The sequence below is a fragment of the Aureobasidium subglaciale genome (assembly GCF_000721755.1).
Source record: "Aureobasidium subglaciale EXF-2481 unplaced genomic scaffold scaffold_0, whole genome shotgun sequence".
Taxonomy (NCBI): Eukaryota; Fungi; Ascomycota; class Dothideomycetes; order Dothideales; family Saccotheciaceae; genus Aureobasidium; species Aureobasidium subglaciale.
Genome location: NW_013566995.1, coordinates 827,329 through 847,106, shown reverse-complemented (window position 1 = coordinate 847,106; position 19,778 = coordinate 827,329). Strand labels below are relative to the sequence as shown.

The 19,778-nt window shown below is 50.2% G+C and overlaps 7 protein-coding genes across 7 annotated transcripts; 4 read left to right on the top strand and 3 right to left on the bottom strand.

The window, feature by feature from the left end:
• Nucleotides 1-515: 515 nt before the first annotated feature.
• On the bottom strand, nt 516-1,361 carry AUEXF2481DRAFT_24720 (uncharacterized protein; the record flags this gene model as incomplete). Its single annotated transcript, XM_013493425.1, has 2 exons — nt 516-567; nt 625-1,361. 2 exons carry the CDS (start codon nt 1,359-1,361, stop codon nt 516-518), a joined length of 789 nt encoding a protein of 262 aa, XP_013348879.1.
• Nucleotides 1,362-3,121: 1,760 nt separating this feature from the next.
• On the top strand, nt 3,122-6,232 carry AUEXF2481DRAFT_84467 (uncharacterized protein). The gene is made up of 5 exons (XM_013493424.1): nt 3,122-3,533; nt 3,590-4,736; nt 4,789-5,049; nt 5,099-5,243; nt 5,292-6,232. The coding sequence occupies exons 1-5, from the start codon at nt 3,310-3,312 to the stop codon at nt 6,143-6,145; spliced, it is 2,631 nt and encodes an 876-aa protein (XP_013348878.1). The 5' UTR covers nt 3,122-3,309; the 3' UTR covers nt 6,146-6,232.
• Nucleotides 6,233-6,363: 131 nt separating this feature from the next.
• Nucleotides 6,364-9,399, top strand: AUEXF2481DRAFT_103889 (uncharacterized protein). Its single transcript, XM_013493422.1, has 2 exons — nt 6,364-8,928; nt 8,979-9,399. The coding sequence occupies exons 1-2, from the start codon at nt 6,502-6,504 to the stop codon at nt 9,267-9,269; spliced, it is 2,718 nt and encodes a 905-aa protein (XP_013348876.1). The 5' UTR covers nt 6,364-6,501; the 3' UTR covers nt 9,270-9,399.
• A 212-nt stretch (nt 9,400-9,611) lies between these two features.
• On the top strand, nt 9,612-12,484 carry AUEXF2481DRAFT_325 (uncharacterized protein; the record flags this gene model as incomplete). Its single annotated transcript, XM_013493367.1, has 2 exons — nt 9,612-9,656; nt 9,710-12,484. 2 exons carry the CDS (start codon nt 9,612-9,614, stop codon nt 12,482-12,484), a joined length of 2,820 nt encoding a protein of 939 aa, XP_013348821.1.
• Nucleotides 12,485-13,178: 694 nt separating this feature from the next.
• On the top strand, nt 13,179-14,456 carry AUEXF2481DRAFT_133186 (uncharacterized protein). The gene is made up of 2 exons (XM_013493421.1): nt 13,179-13,472; nt 13,534-14,456. Exon 2 carries the CDS (start codon nt 13,570-13,572, stop codon nt 14,074-14,076), a length of 507 nt encoding a protein of 168 aa, XP_013348875.1. The 5' UTR covers nt 13,179-13,472; nt 13,534-13,569; the 3' UTR covers nt 14,077-14,456.
• Nucleotides 14,457-15,984: 1,528 nt separating this feature from the next.
• Nucleotides 15,985-16,824, bottom strand: AUEXF2481DRAFT_84463 (uncharacterized protein; the record flags this gene model as incomplete). Its single annotated transcript, XM_013493420.1, has 4 exons — nt 16,605-16,824; nt 16,468-16,540; nt 16,235-16,346; nt 15,985-16,115 (listed from the first exon to the last, which is right to left on the bottom strand). Exons 1-4 carry the CDS (start codon nt 16,640-16,642, stop codon nt 15,985-15,987), a joined length of 354 nt encoding a protein of 117 aa, XP_013348874.1. The 5' UTR covers nt 16,643-16,824.
• A 167-nt stretch (nt 16,825-16,991) lies between these two features.
• On the bottom strand, nt 16,992-19,148 carry AUEXF2481DRAFT_24713 (uncharacterized protein; the record flags this gene model as incomplete). The annotated part of the gene is made up of 5 exons (XM_013493418.1): nt 16,992-17,667; nt 17,722-18,155; nt 18,351-18,692; nt 18,748-19,078; nt 19,099-19,148. 5 exons carry the CDS (start codon nt 19,146-19,148, stop codon nt 16,992-16,994), a joined length of 1,833 nt encoding a protein of 610 aa, XP_013348872.1.
• Nucleotides 19,149-19,778: the final 630 nt, after the last annotated feature.

Sequence of the window (19,778 nt, the reverse complement as noted above, 5' to 3'; positions counted from 1 at the left end):
GGGAGCGATTGCTGGGGCTGTGAAGGTTGCTGGACATACTCTTCGAATGGACTTTCGTCGATGTGCGTGAGCAGTCTCATTGTCGACGCATTGCGCGATCCAGGAGTACCCTCGTTGTCGCTATAGACAGACGAGTCGCCATAGCGAGAAGCCATGTTGGCGGAGCGTGTAATGAGCGTTGGCGCGATAGGCGAGGAATGTGTGAAGCTGTGCTTGCGTCCAATCAAGCACTCAAGCTGTATGCATACTGGGATTAGGCGCTTGTGGGTACAAAGGTCAGAAGATCGAAACGGTCAGAGAACTTGCAAAATGACGAAGCAGAAGATGGTGAATTAAAATTACTCTGGTGTTAGGCGCACCGTCTTTGATGATGTTAGCGCTGTAAAGACAGACCGACCATCCATGTTGTTTGTTTCGCGTGGAGAGTTGGCGCGGAAACAGATAGCTTGGCGCTCGAAACGCCGATCCTTCCGTTCCCTCGTAGCGGGTAAACAATCGATTGTCCGTTGACAAGATCATGCCTTGCCTTCGGCTTTCTTGTAATCCGGCCCGAACTCGTTGTACCATCTTACAAGGGTCAGTACGGGCTGGTTAGATTCTGTTAGAGATGCGGCCTGAGCTTACCTGTCTATCACTTTCTGGCTCATCCCGGCGCCGATGCACTCGCGATCCTCCTGCCATCCCCTCTTCACCTCCTCCATGAACTCTTCAACAGATAGAGCACTAGCGTTCTTCTCCTTTTTGTTATCGTCTGGGTCCTCTCTCTCTCTGTGCAAGTCGGTGCCGACAGAGGGTGGTGCTATTTCGATGACCCTGATTGAGGATCCGACCTGCTCCAGCTGGGATCTCAAGTTCATCGTGTTGAAGTGCACGAATGCTTTGGTACCGTTGTATACCGGGTTGATGATGCTGAACGGGATAAATCCAAGTACTGACGAGACGTTCATGATGACGGCTGACTTCTTCGATTTGAAGTGAGGCAGGAAGCCTACAGCAAGGTGCATAGGCCCACGAACGTTGATGTTGATCTCATTGTCGCCTTTCTCGAGGAACTGCTCGGCTGACATGTCATTGACATTGAGAGGCCTCTGAACTCCGGCGTTGTTGACAAGACAGTCGAGCTCCGGGTGGTCCTTAGTGATCTTCTGGATGAAATCCGGGATAGCTTTAATGTCTCCAGTATCCAGTACATAATAGTCTGCGCCAATTTCCTTGCAAGTCGACTGCAACTTGGATTCGGTTCGGCCTACGATGATGACCTTCTTGCCCTGGGAGATGAAGTACTCGGCAATTGCTCGTCCGATTCCTCCAGCACCGCCTGTGACGAGAGCACACTGAAAATCTAATGATTTTGGCGACATGTTCCTTCAAGTCCAAGTTATGTTATTAGAAACACGTGTGGAAGCAGCAATGCAAAAGTGCAGGTGGTCTCTCTATTCATTGTAGAGTCTGAGGCTAAAGTCACTATGACGCGCATGACGCGCATGACGTTAACTCCGCGAGCCTCCGTGCCTCATCAGCCCGCGGCCAACTGGTCTCTGTACCTTACATCTATCATCAATTCCTATCTCAAAGAGCCCACGGTCCACCCATCTCTACGTCGTCATGAATACCTCGGTCGAGAGCGGTGCCTTTAGGTGTGACTGTGTCGACTACCAACTTCTGCGCCGAGCCCTCACGCAGCCTATCGACGAAGCACGGACTGAAGCTATCGAGCACACACGCACCCAACTACTCGACACAGCAATAACCGCTTCTTAGGAGAAGGTCCAGCTGCCTGCAGATCCTACTTTTCGAGCACCGCTACATGCCAGCGATCGAATCTTGACTAGGACAATCGGTCCGTTGTAGCGACGGTCTTGTTTGGTCGTGACACAGCACTGACAGGCGTTGCAGTCGAGGCTTGGATTCTTCTCTCTACTGCGCCTCTTCCGCGCAGGGAGATGTCTGAATCGGTGTCCCATCGCCTGTTCCACCTTACGCCACACGATTTGATGTGGCAAGGTGCATTATTTTGCAAGAATTCTACTGTACGACTTTGAAAGAATGTGCCTCATCTCAGGCGAACCAGCTACCGACAAGTTGTCAGCGCTGCAGATGCTTCTCTGGACGATCAAGGCCAGAATTGCTCTGAAGTTCGTTATCAGTTCACGCATCACTGTGGGTTTGAATTACTATGCAAATGAGCTCTCGTTTATCTCAGACTGGCATCGACATACTCTGGCCATACCTGCTCTCCGACGTTCACTCGATTACGACGTGCGGACAGATGCCGTCTGCCTCCTTCGACAGGCTAATTTTCCATGCCCAAAAGACCTATTTGTAGTACGGATACAGTCTCAGACTTGTCAAGAGTGTTGCTTCTGCGACGAATGCAGTGACTGAGAATTTGAGGGTGCAGTTGCCATCATGCATTCTTTGTCGTGTTCGAACGAGTACCATACCATACCACTCCATTTCATTATGTCGATCGTTCTTCTGGAGGAAGTCTGCTTTCGATTTTACGTAGTACGAGGCACATGTATAGAGAGAACTTTTCTTGAGTGCATTCACAAAACCTCGGCAGAAGGCTCACCATGAACAAAGTGTCGGTGAAGCTGGCAGTCCATGACTGATACATGTATGTCGAGCATAGTTACAGTAAGTCAACGACACTGCAAGTGCTTGGTTCTCTCTTTACGGCTGTCAGATATTTGCCAACAAGGATTTTTGTCATGCGGCTCTGTCTAGATATGCAGGCCACCTCGGTGGTGTCAAATCGCGCCAGGAATGTCCAAGAATTACAGAGACGACGAAACTCAAAGGGTAGCCGGTATGAAATCCTGACGAGAGAGCGTCGAAGATGAGGAGGAAGTCCGTCATCGTCAAGTAAGAGTAAACCTAGAAACATGGTGTGCTCGCATATATCGGCTTGGGTAATAACAGGGAGCGCTCGTAATTTAGGTTCATATCTTCGGCCGATCTACTCGTAGTACCATGTAAACGTCTTCTAGAAGTGCTTTTGGACCTGTGATGCCGCCGCGAGAAGGATGGTTTGCAAGCACGGCTGATTTGGCTGGTCGATCTCGAATTACCCGAACTTTCCCCCATCGCCTTTCGTGCAGGCTTCATCCACCACGCACGTCAGTTTCGCAGAGACGACGAGCGGCTAATTAATATAGTAATCATGCACTCTCGAGACGTCTTCTACCCCGGCCCCTGCCACGGGTTCCTCATCCCGCCACTGCAATGTGAGGATTGTTACTGCGGCACACGTCTCACAACCGTGGCTTTGGGTAACGTCAAGCTGCATCGACCTGCTGCTTGAACATGTTCGAGAACGACAATATCAACAAAGAAGAATTGGTAGAGGCACACGAGGCTTTGAGCTCTACTGGTAGCCGAAAGAAGCGAAGACGAGAGGATGCGAATTTCCAATGCCCTCAATGCCACCGAGTCTTCGGCCGGATCGAGCACTTGAGGCGTCATGCTAATAGCCATGGTGAGGTTCGCTCTTTTAAATGTGCAGCCTGCAATAAAGGATTTAATCGACTGTATGTCACACTGACTCTCCCGCAAAGTGACCAGTTGTACTGATTCTTGATATTAGGGATACACTTCAACGACATGAGTTGATACACCAAAAAGATCCTGGTGTGTCGAAGCTCAAAGGAGCGCGAGCCTGCAAAGAGTGCGCAAGTAGTAAGGTCAGGTGTAATGGTACCTTGCCTTGTGAAAGATGCACTTCAAAGAGCACCGATTGCGTATATCCAAGTGCTTCTAGCCCTTCACAAGTCCAGGACTCTCCCTCCGCGCATTCCGACTTTGGATCAACCCCTGGAGCGTCGGACAACGCTTCTTCTTCAGTCCTCGAGTCTGCTGCATTTCCTCGGCAGCTGGAACAATCTCTACCGCACGTTGTCCAAGGTGGTCATTTCACAGAGCAGAATGTCGGCACACTTGCAGATACTTGGGGCTTCAGCACGCATTCAGAGATGGCACCCCAAGCTACCCATCATGTTGAAGGATCGCTCCCAACATACATCCACTCAATATCGTTGCAAGAAGCTCGCGCGCAACAACCTGCCATGTCGCCATTCGAAGGATCATATTCTGGAACAGAAGCCTCTTTCGATATACCGTATACCTCCCCATTTCCAAGGGATCGCCACGCGAGTCTGGATCAATTGACACGAAGACCTCGGCTTACGCCCAATTTGAGATCCAAAACTGCTATCATGGGCTCAAACAGTCCCAGTTCTAACCTTGTGCTTGTCAGCCACCAGGAAGAGTTCATTGACCGATCTGAGCTCCGTGGGTCTTTCCATCGGTCATTCACACCGACGACTAGCTATCTAAGTCGCAGAAGACGATTCAATTTCCCACTTTCCGGTGATGTGTTGCCGGCTTTTCAAGACGATGATTATGCCAGCTTTAACATGCTTTCGGAGCAAACATATACCGCCATCTACAAGTCGTTCACAACTGTCTGTACAGGCTTGACCGCATATCAACCGCCATATGGTTCAAGTTGCTTTCCGTCACGCAAAACGTTGAACGCTTTTGTAAAGCTTTATCTAGAACGATTCCACCCGGTGATGCCTATACTGCATCACCCGACACTGAATCTCGACACATCTCATTGGATACTCAGCTTGGCCATTGTAACGATTGGAAGCCATATGTCGACATTTGAACAGACCGAAGAATACTGCCTATGCTTTGACGAGCTTCTGCGCAGATCAATCTCAGCTTTGGTAGGACTTTGGGCATGACCATCCGAGCTTCTACCATGACTGACATCCGCAGGATCCTCATGAGACAATTGATCGCATCACGCTGTGCCAGGCGAAGCTGCTAGCGTGTATCAATCAGATCTATAGTGGAGAGGAGAGCTGGCAAGAATCTGCTTATAGCGAGTTTCTGACGGACTTGGTTGCGTTCTGTCAGCTTGAGTGGAAGATGTCAGAGGCAGGTTTTACGACCTACGCCCCCGAGGGCCAAGAAGCCGAATTCTGGAAACGATGGGTCCAGCTTGAGTCTTGTCGGCGGACTGGTTATGCGATTTGGGTGAGTAGCACCATGAATCTCATCGTAGATGTGCTAACGCGAACCACAGATGCTCGATACAATGTGGGCTTATCAGTTTCAAGTACAGCCGAGACTCACTTTAGAAGATGGAAGGATGCCCGTGCCATGCCAAGAGGTGCTCTGGGAAGCGAAAACAGCATTGAACTGGCATCACATCTTTCAGTTTTCACCTTGTAAGTTGCAGCTACGTGCTCGGTTTCTACACATGACTAATTGAGTAGCGAATATCACTCTCTTGTCTTCCTTGCACTCGCTGCAGCACGAAAAGTCTTTACAGAGTACAATGGGCGAATTTAGCCGCATAGTGTTGCTTCACGGCCTGTATCGCCAGTGTTGGGATATGGAGAAGGCCGAAATACACTCCCGGCTACGACTCCACCAGATTTCTGCATACAATCTTTGGAGGGACTCAATCTGCGAGTCGTTGGACATCCTACAGTGGAGTGCTAACAACGTGATCCACGCAGCATCTGGTATTGAGCATCCTACTGTACTACACCTACACCTGGCAAGGATCGTGCTGTTCGCGCCCATTCAAACAATTTGCGATCTGGCTTATGGAATGACCAAGGAAGACACCAGCGTCAACGTGGCGCAAATGGCAAGTTTGCGCACTGCGATACGCAGATGGGTCGTCGAGGATGAGAGCAAAGCTCGACTTGCAGTCTTGCATGCTGGAGCACTGCTGCGACACTTGCATGCTTTCCACACAAACGGCTTCTACGAGCCGTCAGCAGTCTTACTCGCGACGTTGACACTATGGACATATGGAGCATTCACAACGAACGTGATAAGTACAAGGTCATCGACACAACGCCGATTCTCAGACACACAAGTGCACCCGATCAGTATCGCACTGGACCAACCGCTCGAGGCTGATCTAGCACGGTCTTTCGTAAAAGATGGCAGGGACATGATGCCTACTCTCCGAGCAGTAGGGAGTATCCGTGGTGCTGGCGGTCCAGAGCGAGTACTCTTGGAAGGATCAAGACTGGTGTCAGAGATAGGCAGATGGGGTAGCGGTCGAAAAGTGATGCGCATCTTAAACAATCTATCACTGTGCCGGAGCATATAGGCTACGGTAGCTTGTGGGAAGCCATGTCTTTGCTACATTACAAAAGCAGCTTTCGAAACTCGAATTCATTCACAATCTGTCCCCGGTGTTTCTCCACATCCTTCCTTCCTAATCCAGGCGCGAGACGCCAAGAGCGGCGTCAGCGGAGTTACCCCACAATCACATGCTTCTAGCAGAGTCGAAAGTGGAGAGAACAACTCTCGCAGACATACCTACTTATCGCAATGAACGCTATTGCCGTTTGCTGGCGAAGGGACAGCCTCACTTTTCATTTCAATCTCCTTCTGGTCATCACCGGCTGTCTAAACATGTACTGAGCACCCCTTCGAATCCATCGCGTCGACGCGTCAGTCAAGATGAATTACAACCACCTGACGGTGGCAGGTCTCCGGGAAGAGCTGTCAAATCGTGGTCTCTCAAATAAAGATATCAAGCTTAAGAAGCACTTGGTAGCTCGCCTCCAGCAAGATGACATCGACAACGCCAACGCGGGCAACGCTGACTCGTCTTCCAAGACGGAGCCTGTCGTCGATTCTTCAGCGGCCACACTCCAGGCCGAATCTTCAGTATACGGCTCTGACGACTTCTTCGATGAACTTGACGCCGATGCACTGATCAGTGCGAGTCAACAATCTCAGTCCACTTCTTTTAAACCCGAGTCATCCTTTGCCATCCCGCCGACACCAATATTGAAGCGTCCTCTGCCGGAAGACGACGAGGAAGATTTCTCTGGAGATGACGTGCTCAACGATCCTAGCATCGAAGAGATATGGACCTCGTCACAAAAGGCACGACGTGACGCCGACCAGCCTCCAACTGACAAGCCTGAACACATCGCTCTGGTGCGGAGTCTACTTCGTGAGAAATTCGGCTACCCTGGCTTTCGCGGTGAGCAAGAGAAGGCTATACTGTCAATTATGAGAAGCGAGAATTCGCTCGCTATCTTTCCCACCGGAGCCGGCAAATCGCTCTGCTATCAGATTCCAGCCATTGCGTTTCCGCTCATGGACAAGCTGAGCGGGAACGAACGCCCACATGGAGCCGGTATTACCATTGTGGTCTCACCTCTAATTGCCCTCATGAAAGACCAGACTGATGCCTTGAAGAGGAGAGGCATCGCTGCTGATTGCTCGGACTCAACCAAGACGTACGAGCAACATCAACGAATACATGCCGATATTCATGCTGGCCGCCTTCGTCTGCTATATGTGTCTCCCGAAAAGTTGAGCAATGAGGCCTTCGTTGCAAGTATGAAACACGTCCCTGGAGGCGTTCGTCTTGTCGCAGTTGACGAAGCTCATTGTATATCTGAATGGGGCCATTCTTTCAGACCGTCCTTCTTGCTCGTAAGTCGCTTCGTCGCCGAAGTGAAAGCGGAGAGAGTGATCTGCCTGACAGCGACCGCCACCCCAAAGGTTGCTGAAGATGTGCGAGCAGCGTTCGGAATTCTGGAGCGCAATGAGTTCCGTACAAGCCCATATCGCTCGAACCTTAGACTGGAGTCGGTTGCCACGGAATCGCAGGAAGCAAAACTTCCACTATTGTTCAAGTGGCTTAGGGAGCACCCCGGCAGTGCCATAGTCTACGTCACTCTTCAGCAACAAGCAGAAGAGCTATGCAAGACGCTACGCAAACATTCATTCAATGCTGCTTTCTACCATGCTGGTATGAAAGTCGAAGAAAAGGCGGCTGTTCAGGACAGTTTTATGGCCGACGAAATTCGCATCGTTGTCGCAACGATTGCTTTCGGGATGGGCATCGATAAGTCAGATATCAGAGGTGTAGTCCATCTTGACCTGGCTTCTACAGTAGAAGAATACAGTCAACAGATTGGCCGTGCAGGTAGAGATGGAGAACCGGCCTACTGCATCTTGTTCGTCAGCCATTCGGACATTTACTTGAGGCAGAACTTTGCGCTCGGCGACCTTCCATCTCGCAATTCACTACTGCAGTTTCTCAAAGATGTCTTCGGGCGGGACCGCATACCGGACACGGAGGGTGAGGTTATTAAGCTGGCACATCGCGAACTATCCACTCTCTATGACATCCGTCTCAGCCCGCTCGGTGTCACGTTTGCTGCGCTGGAACTCAGATTCGGCCTCTTACGCGCCATAACACCAGAGTACACCAGTTATCAGTTCGAAGACAAAGGCCGGTATCACACAACAGCATCTAGTGACCACTCTCCAGAAGCTAGGGCAATATACTCTATGTCGACCAAAGCCGTCAAGAACTTCACCTTCGACATGAATGCGGCTACCAGAACTGGTCTCATACGTGCTGATCTCGTTAGAAAACTGGACAGTTGGAATGCCTCGGGAGTCATCATGTTGAAGACGTCTGGGGTCTTAAATCGCTATCGAATTTTGAATCCCTTGCCTACAGCCGACGAGGATGTGCAAACTTTAGCTGATGATCTCCACGCAGATATGGCCCAGCGTGAGCAGGACGCTCTCGGTCGCATAGACCAGATGATCGGTCTCGTCACAGGTGAAGGATGCTTTGCATTTGGCCTTGCTCAGCACTTTGGCATGGGCCTTCCAGACAACAAGCAGTCTTGTGGACATTGCACTTACTGCGCGTGGGGAGAGTCTCCAAGTTTGCCAGCAAAGCCGGCTCCGCCGCTGAACGTTGACGGAATCCGAAAAATTCTTGCTATTTGTCCTCATGACGACCCTAGGCTTCTAGCACGCGTCGCGTTCGGCATCAAAAGTCCAAGAATTACACAGTTGAAGCTGGACAAGAGCCCGGTGTTCGAATCGCTGGCAGATCATGAGTTTAGCGTAAGTTGTCCCGACCTCAAACAGCATGGGCCTTACTAACTATGACACAGACTTTGCTCCGTGAATTCCAGGCAGCTCGTAGATCAGCTGTTCATGGTCCACTGGATGTAACTCCAACTCCCATCAAAGCCAAAACTCCTGTGGAAGCCAAGAGCTCTTCTAGGACGTCGTGGAGTGTAGGTCGCACAGGCCAAACTGGCAGTAGCAGAGGCCGTGGAGGCGGTAACAGCTATAGCCGTGGAAGCACAAGCGGCTATGGCAGAAGCCCCGGTGGTGGATACAAGAGAGGTGGTGGCTATGGAGGAGGTACCTACAAAAGAGGACGTTCGTCTTACCACTGAAACTCCAGCAGACAATTGGCAGTTGGGCAAGGGTGACATATTACACAGAGGGCTGTTCACACACGGAAACGATTAATGAGAAACTCAATAATGACAACACGATACAACGGCATCATCTAACCACACTGCTCGCTTTCGAGGACTCCTATCGATCGTAGAAGTAGAAAAGGCATGCAAGAGAAGGTCTGATTGATGGGTTCGATAAACCACGGAATTTAGGTCGTGGTCACCACTTTAAATCCGAGCACATTGGCCATACCAATAGTGACGTAGGGTATGGTCAAAGCGCTCAAAGGTGCAAGAGCGGAATACGCGCCTCACATGCAGCGGTCAAACGACTCCATGTCGGACAATAATGAAGTGCCGGTGAAGCTCTCATTACCACTGGTATGAAAATTCTACACGATACAGCTTACGACACAGCGCTGACAAGGGTATAGGACTTCCAGCAAGACATTTTTCGAGAGCTCCGCGAAGAAGATGAGCTTATCATCATGGCGCGTGGCCTTGGGCTGCTGCGCATTGTCACCAATCTCCTACACTCGTACGATGCTGCTGGGAACAACCTGATTGTCGTGGTCGGGGCCGACGACCGAGAGAATGGATGGATTGGAGAAGCGCTGGCAGAGCACGCGGCCATCAGCGCCTCGCCAAAATGCCGTGGACTGAGTCTGGTCAACACCGACTTGACAGATGTTGGGCAGAGAGAGAAGATGTACAAGCAAGGAGGAATATTCTCCGTCACCTCGCGCATCCTGGTAGTCGATCTCTTGACCGAGAATCTCGACCCTGCCAAAATCACCGGCCTCGTGGTCCTCCATTCAGAACGCATCGCTGCAACATCGCTGGAGGCTTTCATCGTCCGCGTATACCGTCAGAAGAACAAGCAAGGCTTCCTCAAGGCTTTCTCGGATGCTCCGGAGCCCTTCGCTTCTGGCTTCGCTCCTCTGGCCACCATGATGCGCAACCTCTTCCTGAGACGACCCTCTTTATATCCTCGCTTCCACGTCACCGTCGCAAAGTCTCTTGAAGGTCGTCGGAAAGCAGAAGTCATCGAGCTCGAGGTGCCCATGACCGACGGTATGCGCGACATCCAGAATGCCATCATGGAGTGTGTCGAAGTCAGCATTACGGAATTGAAGAAGGGAAACACTGGCCTGGACATGGAAGACTGGAACCTTGACAGTGCTTTGCACCGCAATTTTGACGCCATTGTCCGCCGCCAACTCGATCCCGTCTGGCATCGTACCAACTTCAGGACCCGTCAGATCGTCCGTGACCTTGCATTGTTGCGCAATATGCTGCACTATCTTCTCACATTCGACGCTGTAAGCTTTCTCCGCTATCTGGACACTGTCTTGGCTGCCTCATCTCCTCCGCCTGGCTCGAATCGTCAAAATCAATCTCCTTGGCTGTTCTTGGATGCTGCTCACGTCATCTTTGACAACGCTAAGCGTCGAGTGTACACTGGTAACATTAAGGATAGTCAGAGTATGAACGCGAAGACTGGTGTTCCTGACTCTCTACGCCCCATCCTCGAAGAGATGCCCAAATGGAACCTCTTGTCCGAGATCTTGGAAGAAATTGAGCGTGATATGTACTTCAATCCCTCCTTCCAAGACGAGTCGAATGGCAGTATTTTGATCATGTGTGGTGATCAAGGGACTTGTCGTCAGATCCGTGAGTATCTGCAGAGCATGAATGTCCTCCCAGACATGGCGTCAGCCACAGACAACCCTGACGATGCTGATGCCAGAGGGCCATCTGGTGCTGCTATGATGCGACGGAAGCTCAGAAATTACTTCCTTTGGAAGCGCGACTTCAACAGAGTCAGCAATTCGCTCTTTGCGGAGAATCAGAAGAACATCAACGGTACGACTGACCAGCGTCATGGCCAGGCTGGTAGAGGCGGAAGGGGCGGTGGGTCTAACAAACGACGCCGCATGCGAGGTGGCTCAACGGCCGCTTCTGTCCCTACACGCACAGCAAATGGCAGTATACATGTTGCAGGAGATAAAGAGTCGCACGTGCAGAGTCTTCTGGCCGAACTTGAGCCTACTGAAGCCGAAGCTCAACAGAAGGCCGAGATTGGTGCTGACCCTCTGGATGATATGGACGACTTTTACGAACTTTACGACATGAAGGACTTATTGATGGTCCATCCTTATGACGGTGATATGGACGAACACATTCTCGAAGAGACCAAACCGAGATACGTCATCATGTACGAACCCGATGCAGCCTTCATTCGACGTATTGAAGTATATCGAAGTAGTCACTCCAATCGCAATGTTAGAGTCTACTTCATGTACTATGGCGGAAGCGTCGAGGAGCAGCGCTACCTGAGTGCAGTGCGTAAAGAGAAAGATGCGTTCACCAAGCTGATCCGAGAACGTGGCTCGATGGCGGTTACCCTCACGCACGATCCTGCTGGGCTGGACCCGCAGGAGTCGTTCTTGCGAACAGTCAATACTCGTATCGCAGGTGGTGGTCGACTTGTGGCTACCGCAGAGCCGCCTAGGGTTGTCATTGATGTTCGAGAGTTCCGTTCGTCTCTACCATCGCTACTACATGGAAGGAACATGGTCATCGTACCATGTACTCTGACCGTTGGCGATTACGTCTTGACGCCAGAGATCTGTATCGAGAGAAAGTCGATCAAGGATCTGATCCAGTCTTTCCAAAATGGTCGTCTCTATCATCAGGCCGAAACTATGCAACAGCATTACAAGAGCCCAATGCTCCTGATCGAGTTTGATGCACAAAAGTCCTTCACGTTAGAGCCCTTCGCAGATCTATCAGCTGGCGTGGGATCCGGTTCTTTGCAAGCATCTGACCTGCAATCGAAGCTTGTCCTGCTAACCTTAGCATTTCCACGTCTACGCATCATCTGGTCATCATCACCATATCAAACTGCTGAGATCTTTGAAGAACTCAAAAAGCAACAAGAAGAGCCTGACCCGATAAAAGCTGTAAATATTGGTCTGGAGGAGAGCGACATGGATGGTCAAGAGAGGACATTCAACCAGCTACCACAGGATATGCTTCGTGCTGTACCCGGAGTCAACCCAAAGAACTTGAACAATCTGATTCTCAAGTATGAGAACGTGGCTGAGGTTGCCAATGCGGATGAAGACGAACTGACGGCACTGATCGGAAAGGAAGCAGGAAGACAGATTTTCCGCTTCTTCAACCGTAGTGTGTTTGACGATTAATGTGCTTAAGATCGTGCCGATGAAAACGAACACAGCGTCACAGAACGATATAATAACACCGATCCACTTTTTTGTGCTCGCTTTTCAAATGGCTCCCGGTGATGGTATATCTACTAATATATATATGCGTCGATGCCTACCTTGAAATACAGACTTAGTCGTTTCAAAGCAACAACCAGCATCACATAAACAGCCTCTCCGCCGAGTTTTGACATTTGGGAAGGTACGAACTGGAACATTTTGTATTCCCGTGGAGGACAAAGTCGCAAGTCATTACAGTTCTTATCAGTTTGGCGTCACATGTCGCATTATTCACTTCTACTTCTCGCATTTCATACGGCGTCGTCACTTTTCCACGCTCCATGAAGAATATCAACTTGCAGTATCGCAGAAGCTGCTGCGGGCTGTGTGCTGTGTGCTGTGTCTTGCAATGCGGGAATCAAATCTCGACACTACAACACGTCTGAACACTGCAACCCACCCAAGTGATTCTCGCCAATACGTCTGAACACTGCAACATGCTCGAGATTCTTGCCAACACGTCCAGACTTTCTTCTTAAAAGGCTTCAACTTTTCAAGTCGGAGTCACCCTAACGATCTCTCCTTTGAACCATTGGCTTTCAAGAACAGAACAACATACACGATCTCTTGACCTTACAACATCATACGATCTCTTTGACTAACAGCATCGCACACGATCTCTTGGACTAAGAACATCACACACAGTCTCTTGACCTCAGGAAATCAAACGATCTCTTGACTAAGGACATTGTACACGACCTCTTGGGCTGAGAGTATTATCTACGTTCTCTTGTACGAAGACCATCATAGACGATCTCTTGTACTAAGAACATTGTAGACGATCTCTTGACTTGAGACCATCACACGGTCTCTTGTACCAAGAACGTCGTACTCACGATCTCTTGGACTGAGAAAATCACACGATTATTTGGAATAAAAAAGCCATACCCAATCTCTCGAACTCAAGGTCTGCTCCACACTGTTTGATGATCTTGGTTGCGGAGCAATACTGACCCTGTGTATCTCAGAGCACACACTACCTTAACTCCCATCAATCGTCAAGTATGGGATACAAGAAAAAGTCTCCAGTCTTCTCTCCCGGAAGTGGCTCCAGCCCTCCCGGCAGTAATGGCCATCCAACCCCTCCATCAGACTCCGAAGCCGTCGTCATCATCAACGACAAAGCATACACCTACAGGCAACGCCTCAGAATGGATGCGGTCGCCCAAGCCAACGCTCTAAGAGCGTTGAAGGCCTCAGACGAATGGATCTTCGAAATGAGTGGAGACGAGAGAAACACACTGAGAGACGCAGAAATCCGCAGAGTCAACACCCAAAGAATCAACGACAACACTCATGCCTCCATCTTGTTTGAAGAACATTACGAGGAGCCTCCTACACGTAGCCCTGAAGAGTACGCGGACGACTGGCTTGCTATCAAGAAGGCAACTGACCAGCGCAAATCTGGCTTGAAGGGAAAGCCAGTTGTCATGCCCAAGATGGTGCCCAAGAAGAAGTTCCCATCAGAGGAAAAGGTTTCTGCAGAGGATCTTGCAGATGATGTTGTGTAAATCGGTTGAAGAGCTTCCTCGACCAAAAGTGCTTGAGTACCCATCTTTGGATGGACACGCGGAGATCTTCATGGTCCACACCATCAGACAAAGGAGAATGTTGCGTAGGAATTGTGGAAAAGTATGACAAGACAGAGTCGCAGAATGAAAGAGGGCGCTGGTCATGGACAAGGCAGACTTGTGGAGCAAAAGAAGGCGCTGGTCGCATGAAGCATAAGAATCATCAACAGTATAAATACAAAACCGACGTGCCCATACCCCTGATTTCCATACATTAAGAGAATTATAGGTCACTCAACGACACAAAAAGCATACTTTGTTTTCTCAAATCGCATCTACTCACTCAGGAAGTGACTTGGATGACAAACAACGTCTATTGATGCCACACCGTTATCTAAACATCACATCGCATGGCTATAGAAGCATGATGTACGATGTCCATCCGTGTGTTGGTGCTACAGTGAGAGACAGCTGATTGGCTGAGGGCAGGACGAAAGGTTTGTTCAGAAGTAGACTTGATCCCTTTGGGGGGGTCGAGGTTTGATCACGAGAGTACTACCCTCTTATTCGTAGTACACGAGAAAGAGAGGCGACGACAGAGAAGAGCGGCCTGTAACACTGGTCATACTTTTGTGTATACCCTCTTGTTATCAGCCGGGCAATAATACCCATTAGGTCATACTCTTTCTTTGCCGTAATGAGAGCAATCTCTCGTTGCCTACCTTATCTCGCGATGTAGCCATCTCTTTAATCTCAATCTTCTCATGCTCTCTGGCCTTCCACCACTGCATCAGTCTAGCGTGACAACAACTCTCTCGCTTTCACCTTGTTGCCGCGCCTCATTGTCTCTTTCCTTCTTGATTCTTACGGCTCGCGAGTCGACCTCATATCGTCGTTCAGCTGTAGGTAGACGGGATCGGTGGAAGAACGAGCCCTTCTAATTTCCTGCCTGTCCCATCTCCAAGGCGAATTGTGCTTGATTTGATGTGGTGCTCTTTCCTCTCCCATCGAGAACAGTGTGTGTTTACCTTATCGGCGAATGCTCCATCAACGAAGAAAGAAGCCGAGATGCAATCGCCCTTGTGTTTGTAGTTTATGGGTACCGTGATTCTGAAAGAGAAGTTGGCATCGGTGACAGCCTCAACATATCTGCTTACAGTGCGAGGTTCGGGGTCCACATCTGCATCGACGTACTCCCTCCCTCGCCATCGATAATAATTTCGACCTTTACACCAGGAAGAATGTCCAAGATAGCCATGATGAGGGGGTGCCTCCAGTGGATATGAGATTACCGTTATTAAGGACTGTAGGTGCGAATTGCGACACGGCTAGGCTGGAAATCGGAAACCGAAAGAACGTCGCGATGGTCGGTTACGGCAAAATTGGCTATGTGACAGCGGACATGAATGTGTGAGTGTTGCGCACAAGGTTGTTATCTCGACGTGTTGGCTGGACGCGACGCGCGACTGAGCACAGAGACTATACTGCTGCGTGACGAGTGGGCGGCTCGGGAATTCAATTGCCTAATCACGAGACGAAGTCAACATTCCAATGATGACAAGGTAGGCAAGAGCGAGTGATTGGGGCCAAAAGACAAAGTCGAGTCCAATCGTTGGAGCAGCAAAGGCAACACGTCATTCGAAGATCCGTGCAGGCAGTCAGCAGAAAGATTGCATGGTCAGTTCCACTCTGTTGTTTTGAACAGTCCGGTCTGCCTTCTGGGTGGTGATCTAAGGTGATCTTTTTGAGTTTGTCGTGCCAATTTATAGCCTGCTGAGATGTCACACCCGTGGAAAGGAAAGTCAAAACAATCATAAGATGCGAAATGTTCAACTGCGATATCTATAAGTACAAAGGCCATCAAAACCCAGCTCCAATCTTTGTCGCTCTGTCTTTTTAGCGCCGAACTCAAGCTGCAGAGTTCTTGATCTCGTCTCTTCTGGCTTGAGCGACCTGCTCGGCAATTCTGCGCTCTTCAATCAGACGAGCCGCGCCGGCTTCCTTGTACTCTGCAGACTCCTTGTCCCAGGCTGTCCAAACTGAAAGTAGTTGTGTTAGAAAGAAAATAACATGTATGTTGTTTAGGAAGCCGGACGGGCTGGATGATTGGTGAAAGAAAAGCCACAATTGAGTAGTACGATTAGAAAGATGAACTTACGGGGCAGATCACTCTTCGAGTGCTTCTTGAGCTGCGAAACCCACTCGTTGAAGTTCTCCTGCTTCTCCTTGCGGTTCTCCAACGATCGTCTCTGCAACTCAGGGTTGTATCTCTGTATTGGCAAATCCTGTTAGTCACGCCTTCTTTGATTTAGGATGTTTTAAGTCCAGGTAGTGGCCAGCAAGCGTTGAGATGCTCAAATTGGCGAAGACGTCGGGCATTGAAGGACCTACCATGAACAATTCCTCCTCTGTCGGCGTGACGTAGTAGATCAGGTAAGGACCGCCGATACACAGGAGCGCACCTCTGATGAGCACTATGTCAGCTTCGTGTCTTCATGTATTTTAGGGTATAATGGAGCAATGCATACGATCCGATCATCTTTGCCCACAGCTTTGCGCCTGGCATGGTGGCGATGTATGGGTGTGAAAAGTCGGTTCTAGAATTTGCGACCTTTATGTCCGACGTGTGAACTCCAGAAAGTACGAGTCGAGTGATGGGAGTGAGGTATCAAGTGTTATTGATTGGCACGAGCAGAACGATTTTGCAATGTGATGTATTTGTTGAAGGTGTAATAGATGTCCATCTCGATGTGGAGCCCAGGCGGCCAGGCCGTGGAGGTCAGCACTGATTGCCACGTTTCAGCCACAGGGCGCATCAGCCACTTCTTGGCAATGTGCTCGAAGATGGGGGAACAGGGTGACGGTCATGGAGAGGTACAGTTTGCTTGCTATCTAATGAGAGCTCTACTCATGGGTCAAGATTGGACCGAAGTGTTAGAGAAGAAGATGTCGTCAAGCAAATTGTTGGAGAATCTCTTGTGGAGGTCTTCCATTGTCCACTTTTGTCGCTTTCCGATGTTGTCCAATACCGCTAAACATTGTGGAATTTCGTCTTTGTACGCCATCGTCTTGATGTACTGGCGAGCCGGAAGGCCCCCGAACCGCACTTTCACCCACTCCTTCCCCCAATGCGGGCGAAGTCTGCCTTCAGGAGCCAAGGCGGTCAACATGTCCACGAAACTCTGGCAGAAAGCCTGCCACTCATCTTCGGTCACAGCATCCTTGACCGAGCCAATTTCAAGGGCCACGGTACCATGGCTGTTCCCACGTTGAGGCGCCATGATGATGTCGCTGTCTCCCGTGATGCTCATGTCCATCGCCAACCGCATCGGCGAATTGGCCGAACTGTACACCAAGTTGACAGCGCCCCACCAAGCCTTTCTTACCGTCATCCAGTCAGGCTTGCTGTTGTCTGTCGATGAGGGTGGTATCGGTAGCTCAAGCTCCATGTTTCGGCTACGAGCATAGTGACGACCACGTCGGAAGTGCAGGGCGTTCGGCAGACTAGTCTTGATCTCGAAATCTTTTGGATCAGTGGTCAATGGTGACAAGACAGCCATGTTTCCGATTGCCAGTATTTGTGATTGCCATCTGGCTGGTATATCGGGATAGAAGTCGGTACCGACAATGACCGCAGTAATCTACGCCGCTATCCATTGCAGGAATGTTTGGGCAGGGCTTGTGTAATCTTCTTGGCCTTCACCATCTGAGACGGTCGACCATGTGTTGACAAGAACGTCTGACTGGTAAGAAAACCAGGACCACTCAGCATAGTGATCTTGACCGGCTCTCCTTTCGAAATCAGTGATAGCCTGCTGTATTTCTCCAGGGCTGGTTTCGACGAGTAATGCTTCAGGAACATGGCTAGGATCAGGAGGTGGGATGGCAAGCATTGTCTTCACCTTACGAGGTCGCATGACGGCGAATGTCATTTTCTTGACTTCGTAAGTGACGTGTGTGATAATACCCAGTAGTCCAAAGCATCCCAAGGCAGCATGCAACTCGCTAGGCTCTGTGATTGATTGGACGACTCCGTTGACATCGACGTATTCGACGACCCTGATGTAATCGTTCATACTCTTGTGTGCAAAGCCAGAGCCATGGCACATTGAACCAAGAATGCCACCAGTGGTCACCCTGGGACATGTCAGCCGGGCTCGGAGTTTGTGATTTGCTTAGATCTCTTACTCGTCTGCCGTAACATCTACAGGAAGCGACTAGCCGTCCTTGATGGCCCACTCGCGGAGTTCTTCAGGAGTCACAGCCACACCAACCCGGACTCGCTGTGTGTTCGCTTGACCTGCTTTCGGAGGAAACGTATGGATGCTTCTCAGTTCTCCCGACACCTCGGCGTCATTGATCCGACCAGAAAATAGGCTGATCATCTCCGGTAGAACACTAGCGACGTGGTGCAGACTGACAAATGAGACGAGCACGTCTCTCTCCTCGGCGAAGAAATCAGATCTGGTGTGGCGGTAGCCACTGCATCGAATGCGTTTGTGAGGGTATGCCTTGACCAGGTTTTGCAAGCCGAGTACGGTCGAAGGGACGAAGGTCAAGGCTGGTCGGGTCTGTACGTTCTGCTGCCAGTTCAGGAAAGGTACGTCGGCGTAGACCTGTGTGATACATTAGCTGGCCGCCAAGTGCACAATGCTGTTGTGTGTCTCGTACCTCCATGATCATGGTCTGATCGCGGTCCTCGAAAACCACTGGACGGTGTTCCAGCGAATCAATCTTCTGTTCAAACTTGGCATAAGCACGTCCTCCAAGAAGACGATGTTTTTTGTGCGCATCGGGGACTCGACCACTGAAAGGGTGCCTGTGGAGACCAAGTGGTGCTGGAGTTGGGTCGAAACCATCTGCTGCAACTGTCTCTGCTGGTGTGCCGCTGAGAAATGCCGAGACTTTGGCTTTCAAGTCTATATTGAGTTGGCCATGGAGCACTTCGAAGGCGAAAGTGTCCTCGAAAACCTGACACAGAGCACGGGTCGCATCTTCGGAACTGACATGATCATTTCTTACCCCATCGGCAAGTTGGCGAAGTAGGTCCAAATCGACAGTAGGATGGACATCGGCCAAAGCGTTTGCTTTCTAAGCAATCTCTCCGAGAATATAGTAGGTGTCGAGCTTGCAAGCTGGGGGTTGGTAGAATTCTAGGAGCATGATAGGCGGCACACGAGTGCTGAGAGACCAAGCGAAATAATAAGGAAAAGGGCAAGAGATGTAAAATTGATGCGGGGCGCTCGGTAGGTATCAATTCATCAGAGATCGGATTGAGATCCAAATCAGAGTCATGGACGGCCAATTTCTACTCGCACGTGTTGTTCTGGCTTCAGGGAAAGGGCGATGGGCGACTTTTGACAGGCCTAGCTCCAAGGAAGGTCCGACAAAACTGCGAAACAGCACAAAGTTAAACCCAAGATCTTCTTTCGCGCTGATGGCCAGTCTTGAGTGTCAGATTTCCATGGGGTGTTGAAAATAATCACGACATGCAAGAATGGCGGTGGACTGCCTCGTGTTGTGATATGTCTGTTCAGGTCGTCAACCCTGGACAGCTCGGGGGTTTACGGACGCAGAATTTGTGGTTTTAATGGTACAGCAGACGTTGCAAGGGCAAGCCTCATACTAACCATAGGAACTCCACTCCACTGGGGCTTCGCTGGGGACTCCGTGAACCGCGTATTCAGGCAGAACCCGGCGAC